This window comes from Cydia amplana, chromosome 23, assembly GCF_948474715.1.
Source record: "Cydia amplana chromosome 23, ilCydAmpl1.1, whole genome shotgun sequence".
Classification (NCBI taxonomy): Eukaryota; Metazoa; Arthropoda; class Insecta; order Lepidoptera; family Tortricidae; genus Cydia; species Cydia amplana.
In genome coordinates, this window is record NC_086091.1 from 880,440 (window position 1) to 894,577 (window position 14,138).

The 14,138-nt window shown below is 38.1% G+C and overlaps 1 protein-coding gene across 2 annotated transcripts in view; it reads right to left on the reverse strand.

Annotated features, from left to right (window-relative positions):
- Positions 1 to 14,138, reverse strand: part of LOC134658784 (thyroid receptor-interacting protein 11-like) — a 67,661-nt gene that overhangs the window by 19,100 nt on the left and 34,423 nt on the right. The window contains exon 1 of one of the 2 annotated variants that reach the window (XM_063514427.1): positions 129 to 237. The exons of the other annotated variant lie outside the window; for it this stretch is intronic. Within the exon in view, the coding sequence (XP_063370497.1) occupies positions 129 to 194 (66 nt within the window). The 5' untranslated portion in view covers positions 195 to 237. Of the gene's footprint in view, positions 1 to 128; positions 238 to 14,138 lie in introns of those variants that run through there. 2 annotated transcript variants of the gene reach the window in all.

Here is a 14,138-nt window from a genome sequence, read left to right on the forward strand (position 1 = left end):
AATAACTAGGCTAGATAGTCCAGTGTCATTTCAAAATCGAATAACAACCTGATAAATGGAATATTAGAATATTATCAATAACAATATAACATTCGCACTAAATAAATTACTTTTTCTATATTAATTACCTTATCTTCTTCAAAGTCAGCCGCTATCCAGATTATTTGTAGACCAAATATTATTGTAGATTTCATTATTAATTTTCTATATTTCCACTGCTATTTAGCATTTTGTTCATTTTTAGTCTATTTTTGAAAAACAGAACTAAAGACAGTAACATAAAATAAAAAAGGTTAAAAATAAGTATCTTCATAAGTATGTAATAAATAAAAACGTTTCTATATAGACTTTAAGGTCTTAAAATGACAGCTTTAACGTTGTGATAGTATGAATATATAAAAAAAGAAAAAATATATAACTGTATTTTTGTTTCCTTAACCTCTAGCCCAGCCCAGAGATCAAAACTTGCCAATACAAATGCAATTTTGATTTGTCAAAATAAAGATTCAAATAAAAATGGAACGGGAGACCTTTTTATATGCCTCTGAGCAGCAAGAGGTTAAAACTGAAGATGTCATCGAAATGTTAGATTGATTATATGATTGACTAGTTATTTATTGTGGAAAACAGAAAATGATTATAAAATAATCTACTCAAGATAGTAAAAATCGAGTAAAAAGAAACATAAAATATAAGGTACGTAATATGTATTAAATGTTCTGGATGGAACTGGACGAAAGAGGTTGAAGAGGAATAGTAGGCATAGTAGCACCAAATAATAGATTTATAACTCCAATGTTATCACAAATCACAATATTCACAATAATAACTTTCACAGCACACTACGCATTCAAATTATTACGCTCTGTATACCCCATTATGATGCGAACACTGCACGCTCTTTGGCTCACAATGAAATCCATATTTATCATTAAATTGTCATTACACGAGTCACCGGGCCCTTTAAAACTTATCATTTTGGGAAAAGTCATTATTAATCCACAACATAATAATGAATACTTTGACAGTAAGATCGACACCGTAGGTTGTCTTATAGCAACTGCATTCATTCGCGTATGCTGATATTGAGCTGCGAATATGTGAGAAATAGACCGAGAGCCAACGCTGATTTAGTCTTGGTTTCGGAAATTTGTTAAGGGACGTAATATCGTATAAGTTTAGGGTCGTCAAGAGTCGGCTTAGCCATACATTAAAATACTTACACAATACCATTGCTTGTCTCGTAAGAATAACACCGGAAAAATGGGACCGGTTGTTGTAAAACAAAAAAAAACTCATTTAACTGCAGCATCACCATAAAAAAATCAAAATTTTCGTTTTCTTAATTTGCAATGTTTTTACATATCTTTGTTCCTCTGGAACTCCTCTTCGTCCTGATAAAACTTAAACATGCCTACAACTCTTTCTACATTCTATATTCTAGCTACACTTTTCTCAGATCGAAATTTAAGGATTATATAGGTAGCTAAAATAACAAACTTATAGTTTTATCGAGTTCGTCTGGCACAAAAAATTCTTTACTCAATGAAGTTAACTGTCGCCTGCGGTATTTTCGGACCGATACGACCTTCAAACCTCCAAGAAAAAAGCGTACTCCCATCTTAAAGGCCAGCATCGCACTCACAGCCCTCTTAGTGTCCATGGGCGACGGGAATCGCTTACTATCAACCGATGCATCTGCTCGTATAACATAAAAAGTGCTGAAATCCCAGCCAGCTCTCAGCCTATATCGCCGGAACAATGGCCGACCGGGCGCGCGTTTTCAAAACATAGGCACCTGCGTCTAGAAACTGAACACCCTGTTATGACTACCGTATTAAAACTATAGCGTGCTATGACAGTGTGTGGCCCGCGTAACTGGCTTCGTACTTGTGTAGATGAGGCATTAAGTCCGCCTTTTGTACTTTTTTTGGTGTGCAATAAAGTTTAAAATAAATAAATCAGTGCAAATCGGCAAAAAAACTCAGATCCCACCAGATTGCCTAAAATGTTTATAGTAAACAAACTAACTGAACTTATATAAGCTAGCTGCTAGTAGATTGCCCCAAACGGCGACCAAAATGTTGGTGACTTGATATTTACAAGAATTTTGATGGACAGTAGACAGTGTGGAAGCGGATCTGCGTCAGCTTCAAGCCGATAATTGGCAGGAAACGGCTCAGGATCGGGAAAAGTGGTGTGCTCTCGTTTCGGAGGCCAAGATCCTCTTTGGGTCGCTTTGCCGTAATAGTTAGTTAGTTTTAGAAGTAGCTAAAGGGATCAAAATGCATGCAGAGGGTCTGCATAGTTAAAGCAGTTCCGTTAAAGTCAGCCGAACCCACAACCAACCAACCAATAGTTTTCCACAAAAATTATTCCCCTAGTGTAAGATTGTGACAACCTCATATACGAGTACGACACGTATCCGGTAAAAATACCTTAGGATAGATAAATTATATATTTTTTATAGTAAAGGCCTTAATTGAGCCTAGATTCCACAAATTTTTATGGTAAATAAATGCCCATTCCTTCGAGTTACTAGTATAAATATAGAATTACTAGACTACTATTATTCCTAGACTGCATCAGCACTTACCATCAGGTGAGATTGTGGTCAAATGCTTACCTTTTTCCAATAAAAATAATAATAGTAACATAACATATTCAATATATTAAATTAATCCTTCCCCATATCTCAAACTGTCCCTATACCAAATTTTATCTAAATTGGTTCAGCGGTTTAAGCGTGAGAAAGGTTACAGATTGACAGACAGACACAGGGTCATTTGTAATATTACATAATTCATATAATATACAATATATAGTATGGATAAAGGCAATACATGACTGAATAGAAAAACCCCTATTACGAACCTACTCATCGTTCTTACAATCGAGAATCAATTTCACATGACATCGTCCTTCGCGCAGGCGCACTGCGGAACGCGTCGCGTGCGCCGCTCAATGCTGACAACACTCCAAGCGAACACCGGACTTAAAACAAAAGGAAAGAGCTCAAATTCGAACAACTCGACTATAGTCAAATCTAACACTCGCTGCACATGAATACGTAGTGTTCTCTCTGTCACACTTACGTGTCGTAAGTAGGTATGACAGAGAGCATACTACGTATTCGCGTGCAGCAAGTGATTTTACGATATAGTCATAAACGCTGTTCTAAATTTAAGTTGTAATATAATGGTTTAAGGTTGATTTTGGAATGACGCAGTATTAAAGGCCATTGTTGAATGTGCGTTTTCTCATTGAAAAACGGAAACTAAGACGTAAGATACGACAAATGACATATTTGAAGGATTCTCGCTTAGACGTATGAATGTTTGTTAGACATATTTGAACTTTACGTTGTAGACAATAGGGTTATATTAGAAACTTAGATGTGAGTTAGATATGACGTTCTATGTAAAATAACGTCCATCGCACAGGCCAATGTCAGCGTGATTGACGGTTTATGTAATATTGAAGAAATACTCATGTAATATTTATGAGGAATTCTATGCAAAATTAATGCAAAAATGCAAGTAGAATCAAGGTGCATGTCAAAGTGACATTCAGCTGATTCAGCACTGGACATGTGAAATGGGTGGAATTAATTAACTTCATTATATTCACCTTAGACTTAAGTAATATGAAGAAAAACACAAAAAAAGTGTTGTAAAAGCGAAAATAATGTCAATTTCTTCGAGGTCTAAATTTTCCTTTTCAATGAAACAAGATTCAAAATAGCTCGTTATTAAATATCAACAATCAAGATCTTCGACTTTAAAAACTCTTAAACACAAAGATTCTGAGCATAATGGCAATTAATCACAAAATCGTCCACCATTGCACCCCTCGCCCCATGATGGCGATATTGCAATTTAAAATCATACTCGTAATCATCACTTCAATGTCTCATAATTCAATTTGACCAATAACTTTTCAGTTGACAGTTCACAAGTCTTCAGCGGGTTTTCCACCGCGAACGAGTAATGAGCGAGAGATGGCTAAGCGGAGCGGACTTCGTTGTTAAAAAATAGGTTTGCGTTTCCACCAACAAAGAGTTTAGTTGTTTGATTCCCACCGCAAAAGAGAAATGAAAAAGAGGAATGAGCGGAGAGGGCTGAACGGAAAATGAGAAATAGAAAATGAATAGTCGATTTCCACAGAGAGCGAGTTCAGTTGAAGTTTTGAACTGGTTGCGTGTGGTCGTGTTTGAACATGATGTCGAGCTATACGGAATCAAGTGATAGCGATTATTTTAATAATACTGGTAGAATAGCTTTCCAAGATTCTTGTGTTTGAAATTAATACATCTGATTGAAAAGACTACTCTTTTATTTCTTCCGAATTCAAAGCTTCAACTATAGATTTCCATGCAGCTTTCTTTATATCTATGTTTCGGTATTCTTTACTTGCTATGGGTATTGTCGAACAGCTTCAATAAATCGCTCCATTGCCAAAAAACACGACTCGTCAGTCAATCACAGCAATATGAAAGCGCGCTCGGTGCCGGCGGCGGCGGGCAGGGAGGGGCGGAGACAGCAACGAGTCCTTTTCAAACTAGTCGGCCGGACCTTGACGCAGCGGGCTCATTTTAACTAGTTGACTCGCTCCGCTCACCTCTTTCCCTGTGGAAACGCGCCTATGTAATTTACCATTGCGAGTTGACCGGACTCCGTAATGACACCGCTCCGCTCTCACGAGCTGAGCGAGCTCATTTCAACTCTTTTTGCTCATTTTGTCATTTCCGCTCGACTATTTGTTGGTGGAAACACAAGTACGTAGTTTAGTCTTGCGAGTTAAACTAAGTCCTTAATGAGACCGCTCCGCTCGCGGTGGAAAACCCGCTTTCACCCGTTTCATCCTAATTCCGTGCGGCGGTTGTAGCACGGTCGCATTTTTATCACCTGTCACCATGCCTGTCACGTTCTAACCTAACAAGTAAGCGCGAAAGTGACAATAGTGACAAATGATAAAAATTCTGCTAAAGCTGTTGAATTCATATTTATCATATTTATGAGTTGTATAGTGCACAATGGGTAAATGGGCAAGTCGGTCACGGTGTCCTAATGGTGGTGGCGTGCTGAGGTCGCTGATGGTAGTACTACATAGTTACTATTGTTAGATGCCTGATTGACTGTCTTTTCATGTATACTACTGTCACTATAGTACATCGACAACTGATACGACCTTCAAACCTATAAGAAAACAGCGTATACCTACATTACCTACTCCCGTCTTAAAGGCCTCTAGTATTTGGACAATGTAAATAAGTAGAAAGAAAGAAGTAAAATCAATCTGCAAGGGAATCTCTCAAAGAGCTTATATGTATAGTTGGTCAAACCAATTTGTCAGTCAGTAAGAACCAGGAAAACTAAACTACACTAGTAGTACTAGTACAAGACAAATATAGTATGATCTCTCTGTCTATGTTTGAAATGAGACAGTCCTTTGACAAACTTTATATTTATATGTCGCAGGCAAATTGTAAGATTCGGCATTTTACAAACGGCGTTGTCATTTTAGAAACGTTTTCACGTTTGCAAATTGCCGAAGGCAAATTGTTCGTGCGCTCAAGTGTCAACGTAAACGTGATGGTTGTCTGAGGGTGACCAATGGTTTGCTGTTTTATCAATTTATACACACCACCATCCTCAGGGCCACCAACATCTCAAGGTCACCCAAAACCGAATCAGAGCATCCCACTATCCACGTGGTCTTGTCTGTCCTAACCCTAGAGAGCAATTAAGAAATCGGAGGCGCGGAGGGAGACTAGCTGAGCTAGGATAGGTAAATTCACTGATTCTATTGGTTCCTGACAAGCACATCCCTCGCTATGCATCTTCGACCTCTGCGAGCGCAGTATGATTCCATTTTTATCGCCTGTCACTATGCCTGTCACTTTCGCACTTACATTGGTGACAAGCGATAAAAATGCGACCGTGCTACTGCCGCTGGTGAAAACGCAGCCCAAAAGGGGTTATAATTATAATGTATGTAATCTATTCGTCTAGCACAACAAGTAATAAAGTTAGGTAGCGATAAAATTGCAAAACTCGACCCGTGAGGTTACCCGGCGTCAATATTAGTAAAGACGAGAGAAGGGCGTCCACTGCAACCTTGCTGTGACACTATTAAAGTAATACAATGACATGCATACTCGAGATAATGTGGCGAATTTTCTTTAGCATACATCGTATAAACAGTTTAATATTAATATATTAAACTGTTTATACGACAACGGTTTCACTCACTTGAATTTTTAGTCGCTATTGGCGACATGTTTCGGGCCCTTCGGGGTCCTTCTTCAGGCTCGAGTGCTCGCGGCGGAGTTTAAAATATGTCTCACGAAAGTTTAATATCGGCTATTAATATTATTTAAAAAAACTGGCCAAGTGCGAGTCTGACTCGCGTTCCAAGGGTTCCGTACATTAAGTCCGACTCACCCTTGACTGCACATTTCTGTCAAAAAATAATTTTCCAAACCGGGATAAGTCGGGTAATATACTAAACACAAACGTTAAACAAAATGAGAACCTCCTCCTTCGAAATTTAAAAGTTGGTTAAAATACCTACCTAAAAGTGCGAGATACTTTTACGCGCTCCTTTGTGCAATATATTGCATTGCATGTGACATGTGACTGTATTATCTGTTCTGTTTTTATCGACAAGTACTAACACCAATCAAGATTTATTTATTTAAACTCTATTGCACAAAACACAAAAATAATGTACAAATAGCGGACTTAATGCCTAATGGCATTATCTACTAGTCAACCATCGAGCCAAACAGAGACATGTAAAAATGGTGCAAGGAGAAAAGGAATTGCAAGATTCAAGATTTCACATTTTTGGATTAATTTCGTGTTGTTGAACATGAAAAAAAAATACTTTTTTAAAATATTACAAACTTTATAAAATATTTGTCATGCACGTAGCCCATTGCCATTCAATAGTGGACGGCGTTATGCCAACATAATACAATGGTGTAAGATTTACGTGCGTATTAAATATAGTAGTGTTAACGTAAAACAAGGTGTTGCAAGCGACCACAACTATACATTGTTCGAAAACCTTTTATGGTTCATTCTTCGTACAAGGCCAGACGTGTAATCGCTGTGCAGTTCAAAAATATCTGAACACGCTTGACTACCGCCTATTTAGATGGTTATATTTCATAGCATACTTGTCATTGCTTGCGCGAAATATATTGTTCAATTTATTTGTTTAATTTTCAACATTACAGTGCATTACAAAATATGTTAGTTACAGGTAGTTGGTGTTGGTATTGGTATATGACACCCTGATAGGGCACAAAATGTTAACAGCTAGTCTATTTTTTTATTCCGTAGACTAAAATGACATTTAATAGTATGAAATGACATTTCATGTTCATACTATGAAATGTCATTTTAGTCTACCGAATAAAAAAATAGACTTTAGGTACCTAAATTGCAATTCTAGCGAAAATGATTAAGCTAGTGCATGCATAGCAAAAATATGTCACACTATATTAATTAAATTATTGTTTGCTAGTTTATTCGTCCAATCAAACCAGCTTTTAACACTAATTCAAAACTACACTATACCTTAAATAATCGCCTCCTTGACACACAGATGTCGCTATAAAAACGGAACTAAACAGCAACTCTTAAAGTTGGCATTAGCTTTACATATTTATAGTATCATTATGTTGGCATAACATCGTCCACACTTTAACAGACAATTCTAAACCTTAATATAAGGACATAAGGTCCACTTATCGCTGGTTAGTTAAATGTTGATATTATACATCAGCAACAAAATATATCCAGTAGTGAATGATGTATTGCAGAGGTTAAAACGAGGTTTTGAAAGATTGTCAATACTTATACAATACCATTTGTTTGTAAGAAGCAATTTGTGCCTTCTGTTCTAATATAATGATATTCATATTTTATTGATTAGGTACCTTTCATAATAATCATAATCATAATTGTTTATTGCAATCATGGTATTACGGATCCACGCCGTTTTATCGCCTAAATAGTGTTTAGTTTTTAAGTTTATAAAATGCATATGTTATATGCAGTGTTAAAGCGTTATGCATATGTACATACTCGTATATGTTAGTCTGTATGGTATTTGTAATACGGGCCTTGATGCCTCATTAAAAAAAAATAGTAGATTGTACAACAAGGGCATAAAGTGACCCATTCTTTCTTACCCGAGGCAATTTTTTGGTCTGAGCGAAGCGAAGACCAAAATAGTAGACGAGGGTAAAAATGGACATTTATGCCCTTGTTGTACACTCTGCTTTTCACTTCGATTGCGAGGAAAATATACATACAAAAATATCTAATATTTTAGGTTATTTTCTCGTATTTATTCAAGACTAAAGAAAATTTTATTCGGGCCGGTCGGGGGCGCGAGGCACGCCGGGCGGGAGCGCGCCGGCAAGGCTGGCAGTTTGTATGGCAGATTTTGGACTTTATTGCTAGGTCAATAAGGGTCGCACTAGATGATTTTACTTTATGCTCTAGAACATAATAAGCAACTTTATGTCGTCTACGCACGACATAAAGGTGCACTTTTTGAGCATGAGAAGTGAAAATAAAATTATGGTGACATCGAGCGGATCTGATGATGGAGACCACAGACAAAACATCCTCTAGACTGAGCATAGTAACGCTACCCCTCTGCCACTTATATGGTAGTTTTACTCCATCTTCGAGTCAATCCCGTGCCGTGATTGGTCCGTGTCTTTGAACGGACCAATCACGGCACGAGATTCGCTCACCTCGTCCCCCCGCACCCCCGTATTTTTGGCAGCATCGGTTTCATGAAATAATTGCTCTAAACTCCGTCTAGAGGATTCCTAGTCTATGATGGAGACCGATAACCATAAGAACTCTGTGATAAACACAACCTCAGGGTTCGGATTGCCTCGATGAGTAGAAGATGACGATTGAATGGAAAGTGGAAAGTACAGTCTGCAGTAAAATTATATCAAATATGAACAAAATATTTTATGATTGAAGATACTTTTATTGTCATGTCATGTCACGTTTATTAAAATGCCAGTATTCTATGCAACAGTCGTCTATGGTACGGGTTTTAAAGGGGCCCACAGATTACCAGTTCACCGGACGATATCGGCCTGTCAGTTAAACGGAAAAACGCAGCTCCGAGCAACTGACAGGCTGATATCGTCCGGCGGACTGGTAATCTGTGGGCCCCTTTAAATTGTCCTTCGCCTTTCTAAGGCACAGATGAGTAACTTAGGAGGTCTATGGTTCAAGGTAACTGGTTATGACAGGAGTGACCTCAGCTTCTAGGGTTACCAACCGCTGACAATTGACCGGGCGCTCACTAAATTATACCTTATAGAAGTTATAGACCATATCGGGTCACTAAGGCTCATTTAGACGGCGCGCGACCACGTATACGATTTTAGTTACATTGCGGATCATTGGGGTTACATCAATTCAGCTGACCGCACAAATGACGCAATGTAGTGAAACTATGCGAGTTCTCGCACCGTCTAAATGAGCCTTTAGTTTAGTGATCGAACTCCCTGAGGTCAAAGCATGTCTGTCTTGAGTCTTGAACACATTTTGGAAAAAGTGTTTTGATATTTTAGCTGTCTAAGTATATCTTCCTCGCGTTATCCCGGCATTTTGCCACGGCTCATGGGAGCCTATGGGTCCGCTTGGCAACTAATCCTAAAAATTGACGTAGGCGCTAGTTTTTACGAAAGCGACTGCCATCTGACCTTCCAACCCAGAGGGGAAACTGGACCTTATTAGGATTAGTCCAGTTTCCTCACGATGTTTTCCTTCACCGAAAAGCGACTGGTAAATATCAAATGATATTTCGTACAGTAGGGGTATCTTTACTACTACCAAACAACTATGTAGAGACACTTCGCCAAAATATGTCCAAAGATGGTGTTAAAAAAGCCCGTAATGAACACCTTTAAAAAAAACGTAAATTCATGGTAAATCCCAGGATACAGCCAAACGTAAACCATAGATAATAACGACACGGTTGCCCGACGAGGCGGAGAGGTCGCGCCATTGTCTATGCTCGTTCGGAATTCGAATATTTTTTTTTTTTTATTTATCCAAAACTCTTAAATACTAATATAACAATAAAAACAGCGAGCGAAAACCGCGTACGGTTTATCTGCCGCCATTGTCGCTCGTTTACATTCCGGTTTAATTAATTTTAAACGTGGAATTATTGCAATTGAAAAAACGTTGGTGCATTGTGACATGTGTATTTTCAGTTGAGGTTATACAACATATACGATATATATGCGACAGACATAATTGAAACAATAAAGCGAAACAACAAATTATACATAAGCCTTCCTCTTGAATCACTCTATCTATTTAAAAAACCGCATCAAAATCCGTTGCGTAGTTTTAAAGATCTAAACATACATACAAACTTTACAAACAGACAGCGGGAAGCGACTTTGTTTGATACTATATATGTAGTGATATAGGCCTCAGGGACTCAGCAGGTTAAAAGGCTGGTTCACAAATACACTTAAGAACAATGAAAATGGGTAATTTTGTATGGAATCTCTATAGCCAGAAATGAAGTTAAAAACAAATTGTTTTTTTTTATATATATTTTTTTTACTTTATTAGGTACACTAAACCGACATCGTACAATATCATGGGTAATACAATGGGGTAATCATAGAAAGTACTACCTTGTTCAAATATGTGACGAAAAAACAACATAACTCAATAATTACTTGAAGGGTATGTTGCGCAAAAATATATAAACCTTTCTTACTACTCTGCTCACTTATTTCTGACACGTTACGTTGTTAGTACCTAATAAAGATCTAATTAGTAGTAATAAGAGCGTGTAGGTATATATAATTTTAAGCACCCCGCCCGCTTAGAAACTTGTGCTGACTGTACCGCATACACCATCGATCATTCAACCCCACTGTAAACAAACCAAGCAAACAGAGTGACAGAGACAGCTGTATGCGCACGCGCATCCGTCCCAAGTGCGAACGGGACGGAAGAGGTTGCTTGAACGATAAAGGTAAGCTTTCGACAACGCTCAGGTATTGGCTATGTATGTGACAGTGGCGCCCGTACAGCGGCTATGAGATAGATTTTATAGTTGACATATGTCAAATAGAAAATTAAGGCCAGAAAAGCTGTGTCATCTAATCTGTATTTATCCTATTTACCACTTCGCTTAGACGCTTATACCGCAAAGTGTACAAAAAATACCGGACAAGCGCGAGTCGGACTCGCCCACCGAGTGTTCCGTACTTTTAAGTATTATATGGAGAGGCAACAGAAATGTAGGACAAAGGTTATTGCGCTATCGCTCGAAAAGACTGCACCATATACTTTTGGCCTACTGTCGAGTAGAAGGCGTTAATTTGAATATTTAACAAATTAACACATATTAACTCACATTTATAGACGGGTCTAACGCGAAATTTATTCAATTACCTTTATATACGTTTCGACACAGGTTTCACTGGTCATGGTCGCGGCCAACTGATGTCCCAGCAAAATGTCAAAACAGAGATTTGTGCAACTACCCGACGAAAAGTGTATGAAAAAGTTTGGGGTAGACATCACATTTTCAAACCACCCACTACACATAATGTTAATTATTGTCAAAAGTCCGACACGCAACACTCACAATATCCACGCACACGTCCGAAGATAGATCCTTTGGCTTTAACTTCTGTATCACGTTATCACTGTTTCGCGTTAGACCCGTCTATAAATGTGAGTTAATATGTGTTCAAAACGCGAAGGTTTTAAAAATTAACACATATCAGTGAAAGAATAAGGATCAAAGTCAAATGGCGTACAGTTTTAATCTTTTGTCGAATGATGGCAGTAAATTTACTACTGCTACATAATTCACTTTGATAGTCCGCCTCTATTTCAAATTCTCTTTACTCACTACGACTAGCTACCTTTTGCTCAAACACTACACTTCTTCTTCCTCCTGCCCATATCCCACGTTATGTGGGGTCGGCACAACATGTTTTTCTCTTCCATTCTCCTCTGTCTTGCGTCACCTCAGAACTCACTCCTTTCTTTCTCTTATCCTCTTTCACACAATCCATCTATCGTTTTTTGGGTCTTCCATCAGCTCTCTGTCCATCAACATTCATCCCTAACAATCTTTTGCCTATATTGCATTCATCCCTCCTCATTACATGCCCATACCATGCTAACCTACTACTCCTCATCTTTTCCGTTACCGGCGCTACTTTCAAACTTCCCCTTATATACTCATTCTTAATCCGATCCTTTCTCGTCACTCCACACATCTCAACATCTGCGTGCACTCTTCTTTCATCTGCCACTTTCGTCGCCAAGCATTCTGATCCATACATTACAACAGGCCTTACGATCGTCCATGACGTTGAGGGATCTATATCTGAATCCCTAAAGTCTTTTCTCCTATCTTTGCATTCCTTAATATTGTTTGTCATAATGATCAGTTGTCCTAACACTAAAAATCCTAATTTTGGTTTCCCTAATTATTGATTGCTTATCCTAATCTTATTAAGCATATTTTCTTTTAAGCGAGGGTCGCAGTTCTAACCCTAACCTAACCTACTTTTGTGGCAGCAAGTTCTAAAACCTAACCATTTTTCAGAACCTTACATTATGGAAAATAATCGTTATGACAATTGATCGTTAGGGCATCTGCCCATTAGGACAAACTAGTTAGGGAAAGTGACTTTAGGACAAACGTTGTTAGGGATTCAGAATGACACCCGACGTTTAGCTAGTTTATGTATATGTATGGAGTTATGGACTTATGGAGTTATTACTCCCATGTGCATATTGTGCATTGTTTTTAATTGACTGCAGTTTAATGGCCGCGTATGGAATGGGTGCAATTTCAATAGGAAGTCGCACAGGTCATACGGGTCAAGAATGTTTCCGGGGTTTTATACAGGGTCGTAAAATACGTATTACGTAGTGCGTCGCGGTTGCAGGGCGTGAAACTACTCGCTGACTGGTAGAGATTGCCTATAGCGGCATTTAGTCCACCTGTTTTGCTTTTATGTATTGCAATAAAGTTTAAAAATAAAACTTACACTATACTTATGATGATGATGATTGATATGAACTATTATGTCTTTCTTCTAGCCTCCATACCATACCACATTTCATCTATATCTGTTCAGCGGTTTAAGCGTGAAAAGTAAACATACAGACGTATTTACTTTCGCATTTATAATAGGAAAAATAATCTAATATGATCATAATCTGATTAATTTGGATGTGAAAGATCAATTTCTAGGCATGATAAGAAAAATACTAATTAAAAGATATTTTATGATGTATTTTAACTTTTAAACATAAATCTGCGATACACTGAATGTATTGTCTAATGTAATATTAAAATTTACCTGAAACATTAAAAACAAACAACAAACAATGCACACAAACAAATCATCAACCGAAGAGTAACAGGGTCGTTCGAAAACCGATAAAAAACCAAAAAAACCGGCCCACCCGCGACTCATTCTCACTTTTGAACGCACCGACTGTTGTTCCCAACGCCTAACGAAAGTAGGCGAGCCGAGCGTTAGGCTGCCTGTCCACTGAGGCTAAGATGAGCGGAGACGCGCGGGAACCAGCCAAAAGCATTGGTTGTACGTACAGTCAAGTATAAAAAAATTCTAAACATCATTATATCAGATGCCTAACTGGCCTAAAAGGACTTTCAATCCGGTGGTCGCGGGTTCAAACCCCGGCTCGTACCAATGAGTTTTTCGGAACTTATGTACGAAATATCATTTTCACCTCAGCAGCTCGAACAAGGGTAAACAGTGAGCAAAATGCGATTTTGCTCACTGTTTTTAAGTAGCAAAGTACCCTTGTTTGATCTGCTGAGGTGAAAATTTCATTGTTGGTATATCTTAAGAAAACATGAGTGAATAGAGGTAAGTGATGAAGAAGGAATACATTTTTCGGGTTCTCTAATATGTTCTCACTGCTGAGGTGAAAAATGTTGTGTACTACACGAGATCAAAGTTATTTACATCTCGTGCGCTTTTGAGTCCCTTACTACGCTCAAGATTCTAAATTAGATTCACTCGCTACGCTCGTGAATCTATTATAGAATCTTTCGCTTGC